Source organism: Aulonocara sp. 'chitande type north' Nkhata Bay, linkage group LG10 (genome assembly GCF_057382095.1).
Source record: "Aulonocara sp. 'chitande type north' Nkhata Bay isolate Kocher_YH1m ecotype deep benthic linkage group LG10, A_spYH_male_GT1.1, whole genome shotgun sequence".
NCBI classification, from domain to species: Eukaryota; Metazoa; Chordata; class Actinopteri; order Cichliformes; family Cichlidae; genus Aulonocara; species Aulonocara sp. 'chitande type north' Nkhata Bay.
The window spans coordinates 17,746,374-17,760,354 of NC_141353.1; the positions used below are offsets into that span (position 1 = coordinate 17,746,374).

Here is a 13,981-nt window from a genome sequence, read left to right on the forward strand (position 1 = left end):
GCCACCTCAAACAAGCTCTGGGATCCTGCTGCTAGCCTGACTGCATTTTTAGAAGAACAACAACACCCAAACGAACAGCAGACCAACTGGAAAATGGATCACAACATGAGACATGACTATTTTGTCATCCTGTATAGCCAGGAAGAAACATTAGAGCACTTCCATCCATGATTCAGGACTGAAATAAATAAATAAATGAATAAAAGTAGGCTGCTTTATCCAGTATTTCACATCAGGTGCTATATATAGCCGGTTTTAAAAGGCTCAAATCCCGACATAAACTCCAAGAGCTTTTAGTAAAGAAAAGGAAAAGACACAAACATAAGTGCGCCTCCTGAATACAACAAATTCATAAAATTTTTAAGTAAATAATGGTGCTTTAAAGAATAATGTGCTGGGAAACCACTGACATTGCTTGAACTAATGTGCAGGCACTTTGTTCTGAGTCAGCGTGTATACAGGGATAATTCTGCTGTGAAGGTAATCAGGGAACTATCACCCAAATAAGTTCTCCTTCTACTGGAGATGTGTTCTCTCTAGCAAACACTGAAACCGTCATTTGATGGATATTGTAAAATGCAAAATGCAACAGGTAAAATCTGAAGGCAAGAGAATTTTAAATTTAAAAAAATGAATGTAAACTGGGCATATTTACAGTAAATGCAGTGAAACAACCTCAAAACATGCAGGATCAAAAATCTAATCGAGGTGAAAACTTAAACATAAACAGTCTGTTTGACCTAAAAGTTAACTACTCTATAAATGTTTTTGTAACTACTTTCACTTCCAGTAACGCTGGTTTGTTCTAGTGTTAGATTTGCTAACTTGAACCATGCTACTGCAGGAGAAAAAGACTTTGCAACTAAATGCAAACTCATTTATTCAGGACTAAATTTCACTGCTGCAAAAGAAGTGGACTGATCTGGTGGGTCGCTGGCTTTGAGAGGAGTTTGAGCAGAGCTGCAGGCAGGAGTGCTCTGCTGTGAGAAGGTTGATGGGGGCACAAAACCCCTAATGCACTTCCTTTTAAATATGAAGCTGCACATTAAGCTTTCATAGGATTCCCACTGCTCCTCTTATCTGAAAAACTAGTGAGTCAAGCTGCACGCAGACCCAGAGGAAAGTCAAACACAGATACACATACACAACAAATAAGAATATTTCATTCTGTTTTTCTTATTGTGCAAGTTAAAAACACCATGAACTTACAGGAATTGTATATACATATTCTTTAAAGTTTAAACAGCTGGAAGTAGGAGGCTTGATTGTTGAGTTTATGTTGAAATGCAGTTAATGTAGCCCAAACCTTTAAAACTTAAAATCTGTTGAAAATGATCATAAAGCTTATTAAGGTTTTGGGGCCTAATATGTCTTTTTGTTTTTACAAATCACATAGTAACGTCTTTTTGTAGCCACACCAGTCTGCAAAAGTTACATTCAGCCAAGGTATTTAACAAACTATCCATTAAAAAGTCTGACAGTTTCCTTCTTTCTTTATTTTTTAGCTTTTGCCATCAGTCTTGCTTTCAGCGTAGGTGTCACCACTTTTTCCAAATAGTGGATACCTCATTTTGGAATAAGGCTCTTCTTCCAGACCTTCTGAGAATTGAGGTCGTTCAAGAGAATCAAATATTAAAAGCACTGAGAGGTATTGCATTTTTTTTTCCACATTCCACATTCCATTTGTTTACTGCGACTGAAATAACATAGTGGCAGCATTCATTTCTTTTCAGTGGGCGTTTTTCAGGGTCAGAGGTTCAGTCAGCTGAGTCTTCAGAATTCATAACTGCTTCACTAGCAGGGCAAAGAAACCCTGGAGATTTTGAAGTATTGATTTGGAGACCAGCTAAGAGAGCAAGGAGATAGAGCAAGAGAGGATGTCTTATTTCTTATAAACAATCAAATTGCTCATTTGAGTTAATTTGGTTCCAACTGCTTCCTCATGTAGAACACATTAAATACTTCACCTTCAAACACTCTAATGGTAAAACTAGTTTTAATTTACCTGCAAAAAGCAGCACTGAATATAAAGAAAAAGCCGCATAGAGATGTTTTCAAAGGTGCCAGATCAGATTGGGTTGTTAAGAAAATTATAGCATTTGAAATAAATGAAATGACCACATTTTACAATCTTTTTTTGCGTGAGTGATAACAGGTAAAAAGTAATATAGTGCTCAAGCAAATAAAGGTGAACTTTAAAGCCTGGAAAAAATGAACAAAAGTAAGTCCATAAAAGACATGCAAATGATATAAATGGCAATTTAAAGCAAAAGCAACTTCTATGTGGAGACACATGAGAGAATAAAGAAGATGGAGAAGAAACAAATGCGGAATAAATACAACAACTATGGTCAAATAGTCTAAGTGGGACCTATCGTAGAAGCTGGTTGAGCTGTTTAACTGCTAAGGAAAGGTGACTCTTATAGCATATACACTGAAAAAAGTGATATTGTCTCCTTTTAAATATAGCATATTATATTTTGGTATATCTTTTCAATTCAAATGAGTAATTCCTGTCTACATATATAATTCGAGTAACTCCAGAATACATTCCCTGCGTTTTAATCCAATTAATTTTAGTTAATTAAATGTAGCTCAAAATGCTTAAGTATGTTTTTCATAGCCTCCTGCTGGGCCATTTTGCGCATGCGTTAGGACAGGCCACCATTTTGCGCGCGGACTGAAGAAGCGGACTCTTTGTGTGCTGCAAGCGGGCTCAAGTTAATCGCACAACTTCATATAAAGGTGGTCTAGCTTCGGTAAGTAAACCTTTTACGGTCGTTTTTGTTTTATTTTTTTACCTCAGTCAAAGCATGTTGACTCTTTAAGACGTGTGCACATGGAGAAAGAAGTCTAAGTAGTTGTACACCTCTGAACTTTGTCATGAATTTGACTTAAGCTAGCTATGTGCTCTATTAGCTACTGCTCTAGGATTGCCAGGCTTCTACCGTTCTACCTTTAAAAGCCGGAGAGCAGTCAAATGCTGGAAGTGGAAGCTAAATCATAGTCATTCATATGTATATTAGGTTGTTAAATAGGAATTCTGGAGGGAGGGGAGTGGGGGTGTGTGATTGAGGGGGTGGGGGAGTGGAGTGTTTCAGTTTGCCATCTTAGGGAGAAATCAACACACATGGGTGTAGGTCCTTTGTTGCTGACATTTATTGATAAAAACAGTACAAAAACCAACCATTTGTACACATATTTACAAATAATAATAAAAAGCGAGTGAGTATATTACAACATTTTCAGCAATCACTCACAATCCTGGCATGGCGTGGCAGCAGAGGTTGAAAACACCTAAGAAATAAGATAAATTGTTATTTCCATAGCCCTTTTACACACAATGAAACACATAAACATAGAACCACAAAAGACCTGCAACATACCTGAGTGGTGAATTCATTGCGATCTGTCTGTCTAGTGGATTGAGGAATTTCCCTGCGAATCCTGTTGACTGTGCCGAGGATGGTGGTTTTCCGTCTAAGAAGTTTTTGCGCAAGTGAAAGCGATGTGAAAAAATTGTCCGTGGTAACATTTCTGCCCTTGTCTACGAATGGTTCCATCAGCCTCATTACTACATTTTCAGAAAGTCTCTCCCCAGTGGGACGATTGGGGTCCTTGCCAAGATATGGGAAGACATTGCAAATGTACTTGGATTTTAGGTCGCAAGCCACCCAAAACTTGATCCCAAACTTGTCAGGTTTACTTGCAATATTCTGCAGGAAACAGCACCGAGTCTTTGATGGGAAAAGCTGTTCATCAACGGTGATATGTAGACCAGGGTTGTAGCACGTGATGCAGTTGGTGACAAATGATCCCCACACACTGGAAATTGCAGCGAACTTGTCAGTCTTTGCTCGATCACAGCGGGTGGACTTGTCATCAAAGCGTAGGTGTTGCATGATGTCTTGGAAGCGGTTTCGTGCCATACAGGGAGTGCAGAATTATTAGGCAAATGAGTATTTTGTCCACATCATCCTCTTCATGCATGTTGTCTTACTCCAAGCTGTATAGGCTCGAAAGCCTACTACCAATTAAGCATATTAGGTGATGTGCATCTCTGTAATGAGAAGGGGATGCAGAGGGATGCAGCAGTCTCAAAATTGCAAAGCTTCTGAAGCGTGATCATCGAACAATCAAGCGTTTCATTCAAAATAGTCAACAGGGTCGCAAGAAGCGTGTGGAAAAACCAAGGCGCAAAATAACTGCCCATGAACTGAGAAAAGTCAAGCGTGCAGCTGCCAAGATGCCACTTGCCACCAGTTTGGCCATATTTCAGAGCTGGAAGAAGTCTGCATCCTTCAAGAAAAACATGATTTTCATGCAGGACAATGCTCCATCACACGCGTCCAAGTACTCCACAGCGTGGCTGGCAAGAAAGGGTATAAAAGAAGAAAAACTAATGACATGGCCGCCTTGTTCACCTGATCTGAACCCCATTGAAAACCTGTGGTCCATCATCAAATGTGAGATTTACAAGGAGGGAAAACAGTACACCTCTTTGAACAGTGTCTGGGAGGCTGTGGTTGCTGCTGCACGCAATGTTGATGGTGAACAGATCAAAACACTGACAGAATCCATGGATGGCAGGCTTTTGAGTGTCCTTGCAAAGAAAGGTGGCTATATTGGTCGCTGATTTGTTTTTGAATGTCAGAAATGTATATTTGTGAATGTGGAGATGTTATATTGGTGTCACTGGTAAAAATAAATAATTGAAATGGGTATATATTTGTTTTTTGTTAAGTTGCCTAATAATTCTGCACAGTAATAGTCACCTGCACACACAGATATCCCCCTAAAATAGCTAAAACTAAAAACAAACTAAAAACTGCTTCCAAAAACATTCAGCTTTGATATTAATAAGTTTTTTGGGTTCATTGAGAACATGGTTGTTGTTCAATAATAAAATTATTCCTCAGAAATACAACTTGCCTAATAATTCTGCACTCCCTGTAGTTCCAATTATCTGTGGGTTTCCCAGGTTTGCTGACCAGCAGTCATTTACACTACCTTTCACCCCAATAGAAGCGTACGCTGCAGATGGAGAGCCAACGGCTAAGGCCAGGAGAAGTATCTCGAGTCGCCTTCAGAGCTTCCTGTGTTTCATCACTCTTGACATGCTTCATAGCATTCAAGAATGGACTATTCAACATGCACAGCAAACGGAGCATGTTCATTGGTTCATGGACCTCCCTGAACTAATGGCATTTATTGCAATTGTGATCTTGCGGGGGGTTAACAGGGTTCCATCTGTAAATGACTGCTGGTCAGCAAACCTGGGAAACCCACAGAATGCAAGAAAAATCAGGCCACTGTGCGATGTGTTCACTGCTACAGATACACATGTGGTAAATGCAGACTACAGATACCATGGCAGTGCCAGGATTGTGAGTGATTGCTGAAAATGTTGTAATGTACTCACTCGCTTTTTATTATTATTTGTAAATATGTGTACAAATGGTTGGTTTTTGTACTGTTTTTATCAATAAATGTCAGCAACAAAGGACCTACACCCATGTGTGTTGATTTCTCCCTAAGATGGCAAACTGAAACACTCCACTCCCCCACCCCCTCAATCACACACCCCCACTCCCCTCCCTCCTGAATTCCTATTTAACAACCTTATATACATATGAATGACTAGCCAATTTGGCTTCCACTTCCAGCATTTGACTGCTCTCCGGCTTTTAAAGGTAGAAACACAAAATGATGGCTCCGCGGGGGTTTAAGAGTAATTGTATTGATGCGTTAAAATGTCATATGTTTTTAGCTTAGTTCTTGTGGCACACTTTGTACTAACAAATTATGGAACGAGGCAATTTCTCTGTAGTTAGCTGTACAGTTCACTGTACAGTCGCCTGCAGTTTTAAGTGGAGAAATCGTCCCTCCCGCCACAACATTGGCATTAAAGAATAGTCGGGCGGGGGAGGGGGGCTTCTGAATGCACCTGCACAGTCAGGGGTGCAGTAGGAAATAAGTAGGATTGGCGTTGCACAACGTCTTTTGTGCAGAAAAAAATAATGGTTGTAAACTGTGGAGGAGAATAACTCAGTGGTTGCCAAAAATGTGAGATCAAAAGGCACTGAGAGTGATGTTTGTCAGAACTGAAATTAACTCAGAAAAGAAGTTGCTTCACTTGATAGAGCTGTTGAGTGCAAGACCTGTCAGCGGTCTGGTTTAGCATTTAAAGCCTCGCTACGTGCTTCCAAACCGCTGCATTTAATCTCAGAGAAAACTAACACAGAGAAGTAAAGCAAGTGTGTAAGTTCATCTCTTTATGTTTGCATAGTATTTCCATGTTGAGCTTAACAACCGATGTATGGAGCCACAGCTGGACTGGCTGTCGGAGTTTTGTATTGAGGGGGAAAGGAAGCGATTTGTTTTATACTTCAGCTAGAATGAAAAAAGACACAAAGCTGGAGTTATTCGGTGTCTTCATGCTGAACAGCTAAAACTTCTTCCCTCATTCTCCCCCCTCCCTCTCCTGTTGCTACTTCAATCATGAAACTGATCGATTATCAGGTGATCGGCTTTTCTGTCGCTAGTCTCTCTCATTTGTTAGTCACCCAGTTTGCGCTAGAAAGAGGAAAACGGCAGATAAACAACAGCAGCACGTTTAAGCTTGATAAGCTGTTGCTAGAATTTTTTTAATATTACTTCTAGTATCCGCTTATGTTTTCTGGAGCCACAGCCGTAATAGCTGCTGGTCATGATAGTTTGGATATGTGGTGAGAAGGAAACATGAAGGTGAAACCAGGAGAAGTTTTTACTGAATCATTAGAGCTGAACAGGTAATGAAGAAACAGGTTTACATTTTAGGTCACATGAATGAGTTGAAGGGAAGTTATGAACTGTTTCTGAGAGACAAATAACTCCAGGATCCTTTTTTAGGTAGCTGACAGCTGGTAACTGTGCAGGGGCGGATCTAGCAAAGTTTTGCCAGGGGCCAGGTAGGGCATTAACAGGGAAAGGGAGACACAAAGACATAATTTTCTTTCTTATTCTCATTTAAAATGTCTAGCTTTTAAGAAATAATTATTCTAAATCTTACTACCAAAGTGGTGATCTGGTTAAATGTATAGAGATCCATTATTGTATGTAGTAAATATTAAGTCTAATATATGCCCTAGTAATAGTAGTACATATAGCACTTTTTCCTTTGGGAAGGTACGCTGTCTGCGCTGTCTGCAACTGTATTGAAGAAAAATGTTGAATCAAATTATTATAGAAAAATAATTGATTTCTGTGCATTAAAGTAGATTACGTCAATTAAGCATTATCAGGCGAAGGGTGCGGGGTGGTTTCCTAATATTTTTGCTGGGAGTTGGCAGTCCTATTAGTTAGTTTAATATTTCTATGTACTGTTTAGAATACCTGAATAAGGAGGATGGTGTAAGTTTTTTAGGTTGATCAGTATTGCTGAAGTATAAAATATTTTGGGTGCAGTGTATTTTTTGCATACAGGTATAACAGAATAGCTTTAATGTTTTGTTTTTAAAACTGACTATGAACTTATACAAAATGCAGCAAAATATTTATAAAAACAGTTTTATTTATTATAAAATACACTATATCGGATTCATATCGGCATCGGCAGATAATCAAATTTATGATATCGGTATCGGACATAAAAAAGTGGTATCGTGCCATCTGTAGTTTGCACAGAGGCACAAGTAAGATTTGTTTTGTTACAAGGGAGTATCATGAAGTAATGCACTAATGGCTTGGAAACGGTAATTGTTTGTCTTTCTAAAGTTTTTTTTTTTTTTTATTTGTCTTCCTTTTCTGGCAGATTTTCTTCCCCTTATGTGTTACTGTTTATTCAAGAAGATGGTGTTATTTTGGTAAGTACATGCAAATTCCTTACATATTTATCACAACAGTATTTGTCACAGTATTGCAGGGACAAGTTTATCTATCTCATCTTAAGGGTTCTTGTGATTATTAATATTGATATTAATTAATATCAATTAATATATATGATTAAATTTCTTTTATCCAGGACAAAAGAAAAAAAAAACTTGCGAAAGTGAAATGAAAAACAGGAATTTAGTTCTTGTGAGTTAAGAGGATGCAGAGCATAGGGTTAGATGGAGGTGGATCATTCACTGTGGTGATCCCTGAAGGAAACAGCCAAGAGAAAAAGGATCAGATTGCAAAAAAAAATGTGGTTTGTTTGCATACATGAGTCTTTACGGTACCCACAGGACTCCTGAAGTATAAGTACTCTGAAGTTTGCAGAGCAATTTCAGAGATGTTTGGGGCTTACATGGCAAGCATGTTTTTAGTTGCACATCTAAATTTTCTCTGCTCTCTGTTGCTGATGGCAGAGTTCTGCCCCGCTGACCTCACAGGTGAGACACTCCCACTAGTGGACAAAGAGCACAGGAAAATGTGTTGCCAACCACCTGAAACAGACAAATATCTGCTTTTTAAAACCCTTTAAACCCGTTAAATGGACTGATGCCATTCATTTCTTCTTTGATTAACAGTAGTAACATCCTTCATGCACTGTATACTAACCCATATGATAATCATGCTTTATGAAGTGATGGCAATTGCATTGTAGCATTTAATGAAGAAATAACAAAATAATCATACCAATGATTAAGCACCAGTCTTCTTTTTTGTGTGTGTGTGTGTGTGTGTGTGTGTGTGTGTGTGTGTGTGTGTGTGTGTGTGTGTGTGTGTGTGTGTGTGTGTGTGTGTGTGTGTGTGTGAGAGATACAGGTAAATGCTGAATTCCAGTGTATTACAACACTTCAACTGGAGATGACAGTTAGACAGAATTACACCTCAGTTGATGACAGTTTTCCAGAAGAAGGGCGGTGTTTCTGGGCAGAAACTTGCCCACCACTTGCAGATCATGCAAGAGGTAAATCTGAATATTGCAAATTCTATTTGGATTTCTTTTGTCTTAAGTGGCAGGTCACTGGTGAGTCCAATAAGCCGTTTTAGGTGACCAGCCAAGCAATCTAAATTTTGAAATTTCATATATAAATTTTATTTACTATGTTTGAACTGACATATGATAAAATTTACTTATTGCGAATGTCAGACATTGTTCTTTTTTCCAAATTGGTTTAATCAGCAACTCTCTTTAAACAGGCTGAAAGTGATGTTAAAATGAAAAGGGAAGCAGTTCTCAGGGCACTTTGCCTCTACCTTGGTGAAGAGGACGGAAGCCTTATTCGGGAGTTCTTTGTAAGTCATTTAAGTCATTGTAAGCAAGTCATCATATACACACACTTTTTAGATAGATATCTGTGTGTGTATTACACACACACACACACACACACACACACACAAACGACTAGATTGGAATTTAATTGTAGAGTTAATTGTTTTTTCTTTTACCTTTTTATTAAATGTTTAGGACATTGAAGGAGATGATATCCAGAGAGACCTGAAGAAGCACACCATGGGCATTTATGTCATCAACAGGGAGGATGGACAAAATGGACATTATGATGACATTGGAATATTTGTTGAAGGGGAGATAGTCATGGACAACATTGGATCTCTGGCCCAAGCTTGTGCATTGATGCTTGGAGTAATCTATGCACTAAACCTAGCCTTCCCCAAGGAATTGAAGGACTATTATGAATTCATTTAGAAAGTGTTGATGGGATTCGATGGTGAAAAGCTCTCCCCCAAAGTCTTTGGGCTGAAGAACAAAATTGCTACTGGATAGGAAGATTTCTAAAATAACACATCAAGAGAATGCTGTTATGTAAATTACCAATGACTGGTGCTCTTGTGAATAGGAGTGAAACTCTTGTACAACCATCATTTGTTCTGTGTTATGTTTCGATTGAACATTTTAACTTTCAATAATGAATGTTTCACGTGTGGTACATTTGAGTAGCTTGAAGAGCAACTTTGTAATTATTCAGTTATAGCTGCTGCCCTGCGTATAATCAGTGTTAACTCAACCGGATAAAAAAAAAAAAAAAAAAACATTCATGATTACCACACTGCAGCACACTGGTAACACTTTAAAGACTATTAATTGTTTTGAAGCGAGTATGTTAGGTCAGAAAATATGTAAAACATTCAGAATCTTCAAGGAAGGACTAGAATGGAAAGACAGTGGTCAATAAGCAGTAAGGAAAACACAAGTTTAATTTTAAGTCTAATTACCTTATTAAAATGCAATTTCTAAATATGGATCGCAGAACAGCAAGTCTGAAACTGGTTAGTTTGTGGATGCATCAGTTTCTAATTGTGATACATTATACTGCTGGTAGTGTTTTATTCTTTTATGTAAGGAGTTTTTTTTTTTTTTTTCTTTTTTAGAGGAAGAGAAACATTGGTTAACATTTCTCTTGTCTGTTGTTTCTGTTTTGTTTGAATACAGCTTTTTAAAGCTACTAGTTCATAGGCAAAAGTTTTGTAATTTGTATTATACAAATTGCAGCAATTTCCCTTAGAGATGTGGATTCTTATTCTGTTTGCAACCAATTTTGCATTAATAAATGATGTGAAAGAATGTTGTAGTTTTCATTATTGACGTTTTTAAAAACTACAAATCAGGGTAAGCAATATTTTTTAAGTAAACTTAACTTAATTGAAATAGAGAGAAATTAACAATTTGATTGATTTGAATATAAGTTTGGGACATAAGTGTAAAGGAAACAAATTATTCTGGTACATTTAACACGACCTTAGTTGGACTTACTAATAATATTTGACTAAGACGTATCCACAACAGTTAAGTTAAAGTAGCTTAAAAATATATGTTGGTTTTACTCGCTTAAATTAAATTCAGTGTACTTAAAAAATATTTCTGGATTCAAACAAATTTATTTCGTGCAACCACTTGTCATAAAAAAATTGAGTAAATTGAACAAAACATTTTTTTCAGTGTACTGGGACATCGTTTAGGAAAGGAAAGGCAAAGTCGAAATCTTAGACAGTAAACAGCTTTGTATAAATAAGTACCATTTGTATGTTTAGTCAAAGAAGTGGTTTTCAGAACACACTCTAAACATAACGGAGACGAACAATGAAGTACGCAAAGAAACGTGAAGTAGAAAGAGTGAAAAAAGGAGGGAAAAAGAGAAGAGAGAAGTGCCCACTCTAGGAAGTACTGCACAGCCTATGAAGTGTTTTAATTTGCTTTTTTAAACAGTTTGGAAGTATATTGCATTGCAAGAATGGGGTACAGGAGCTGCATGTGCACACTGGTGTCTAAGTGTGTGTCTGTGTGTGTGTTTGTGTGTGCCTGTGCGAGCATGTTTGTACAGAAAGGTTAGCAAAAGAGTGCGCATTCTCAGAGCAGACATCGTCCAAGAGTGAGCTAATCCTGTAAGTCCAGACACGGAGATTGTGGCACGAATACACTGCCACTGCTGCAGAGAGATCTGCCAGCACACCCCACGTCTCTCACTGCTTCTCACTGAGTCTCTGCACTCCTGTTTTATTCATGCTCCTTCTGGAAAGGAGAAACATAAGATTACGTGTCTGTGTGTGCAGATGTGTGTATATTCTGGAGCTTATGTACACATAGTGTCTGTGTGTGTTCACCCTTACGAGCCTTATTGAAAAAAAAAAAGAAAAGAAAGAAAATCTGTGTGTGCATCACCAGAGGAGGGCATCCTGCTTTTGAAAATTTACTGAATAATCAATGGTCAAACGCGCTGAAGGAGAAAAAAAAAATGTATTCAGGAAAAGGTTTACCTTTCGGTAACCAACTAATAACGAGCATCCAACATATGCCGCTCGTGCATTTTCACATAGCAAGTCATGAAATTGCATTTGTTTGGGTACTTGTTTAAAAGCAACTCAGCATGCCAGGTTTTATGTCTTACAGCACCATGCATGCTTTCCCATGGTGCTGGTTGATTGCTGTAGTGTTAAACCAGTGCTCCTCATCAGTTTGAAGGAGAAAAACAGAAAGGCCAAGGAGAAATGGACAAATCGACGTGAGGCCAGAGAGGCAGAAAGACCGGGAAAGAAAAAGAAATGAACAAAGACAGGGAAAGACGTGGAGAAAGAACAGAGGACGTAAGGAGGAGAGGCAGGGAGAGAATGAGCAAGCAAGTGGGGAAGGGAGAAAGAGGTCCCTACTGAGCAGTGGCTGTTGAGTGAATTTATCTGAGCTGTGGCCTCTCAAGTGAATCCCCTGAATGGGAGTAAATAGACAGCAGGCACTACAAGGCGGCCTTGCCTCACATCAGCTGGTGAATGTAAGAGAGGAGGATGGCAACAATACAATGGATCTAACAGGTTCAGAGGCAGTTGAGACTTGACAACACAAAACAATATGGCAGCGCAAAAGATAGAAAACACGAGACATTTTGTTACGACTAAAGCAGCACAAACACATAAAGGGGCACACAAGCTGATCTTTACAGAGCACATTTACAGCAGGAATAAGTGTAGATATTCAACAAGGAAATTTCAATCTGCTTTTAAATATCCTCTCATATCTGATTTCATTTGACAGTAGCATTTGTGGGGTCTACTGGGTGTATTTACAAGCACTGCAGTGGCTCTGGTTTTATTTTCATTATAATATTATGATGGGGTTTTTTTTGTTTTTGTCTTTTTTTTACAAAGTTTGCAGAACAATACTTTTCCCCCATTATAAAGACAAATAAAAATGGAAAAAACTAGTTTAAGCTGATGTCGAAATGTCCTTGAGGCTACAGAATGGTATCAGTGCTTTGACTTGCCTTTCCAGACTACATGAAACTGCTGCACTAATGGTAAAGCAATATTTCATCTTAAATAAAGACCATAGTTCAGGAATAATCACCTACTGTGGCTATTGAGTTTCAATCACTTAAGACCAACTGAACTTAATGTATAAAATGTAGTGGCAACCATTGATATTCTCTACAGTAATAACCCTGAGAGTTGAATAGCTAACCAAAGCTAGGCAGGATGCATATAATGGAATAAAAACATTCTTCCCTCAATGAGTCAGAGGCACTGCAGCCCCGTCAGTATCTAAAAAAAGCCTTTCTTAATGCAGAGTACAAGATCAACTTCAAACTTGGAAGGACGGAAGAACTATTTGCAGTTGGAACGGCTGCTTCCATGCAAGCATCTATTACTAGTTAATATCAAGATTTTATTGCTATTGATATAGGGAAAAAATACTGAATCTTTTATTGTATTTACAAATCACAGGAATCATATTTAAAACTGTAAGCAGATGTATGGTATTTTCCATCCTTCCTTTCCAATGAGCTACCGTCACTGATGACACACTTCCTAATTTAAAGTGTGAATCTATTGAAACAAGGTGCCAGCAGCAATAGCAACATTACAGTGCAATAGGATTAACATCGCATTATACACAGTGACGCAGCATAAGTCAAATGTAAGCAGAAAATTAACCTAGGTAGTGTTTTCACTGGACAATCTAAGTTTAAAATAAGTGCAGATCACATTTTAGTTTAACAATAACTAAAATAACCTTGTACTTCTTCAGCTGCGGCAAATATTGAAACTGAAAATGATTCTACCTGGGATGTTGCATTGTGGGTTCTAAAGCAGCTGATTGAACCAGTTCTTCCTGTCATATGGAGTGCAGCTATTGAGTACTCCAGCCATGTTTGTTTGAGTCATTTATTTACATTTGGTAGCACATCACCAGCTGCTAGCATCGCCTTCTTCATAGCCTGCTTGTCCTCGATGGTCTGTTGTGTCTCAAGTGGTAAACAAGTGTGTTGTTGCCACCTTTAGCGGGAACAATCTGCTTGCATATTTTGCAAGTACTGTACTTTGCTAGATGATGTTGAAGTACCTTCCTTTTTAGATACTAAATTGTTATTGGAGGCTGATACGCGGCTCTTGCTCTCAGACATGCCTGGGCTGAAATTGTTGCTGCTCACTAGGGAATGTAAATGCATGGCGCTGGTATAGCAATTACACTGCAATATGAACATTTTATATCACTATTATTGCAGGTGACATGACATGGCACACGCCTATGAGTATCATTTTGGGTTCAGAAGTAGAGAAATTT

The 13,981-nt window shown here is 38.3% G+C and overlaps 2 protein-coding genes across 5 annotated transcripts in view; one reads left to right on the plus strand and one right to left on the minus strand.

Annotated features, from left to right (window-relative positions):
- cadm2a (cell adhesion molecule 2a) overlaps positions 1 to 13,981 on the minus strand; it is a 212,279-nt gene that overhangs the window by 112,634 nt on the left and 85,664 nt on the right. The gene's annotated exons all lie outside the window — the stretch shown is intronic.
- LOC147320649 (uncharacterized) lies at positions 8,852 to 10,479 on the plus strand. The gene is made up of 3 exons (XM_086308767.1): positions 8,852 to 8,875; positions 9,109 to 9,204; positions 9,377 to 10,479. Exons 1-3 carry the CDS (start codon positions 8,867 to 8,869, stop codon positions 9,614 to 9,616), a joined length of 345 nt encoding a protein of 114 aa, XP_086164893.1. The 5' UTR covers positions 8,852 to 8,866; the 3' UTR covers positions 9,617 to 10,479.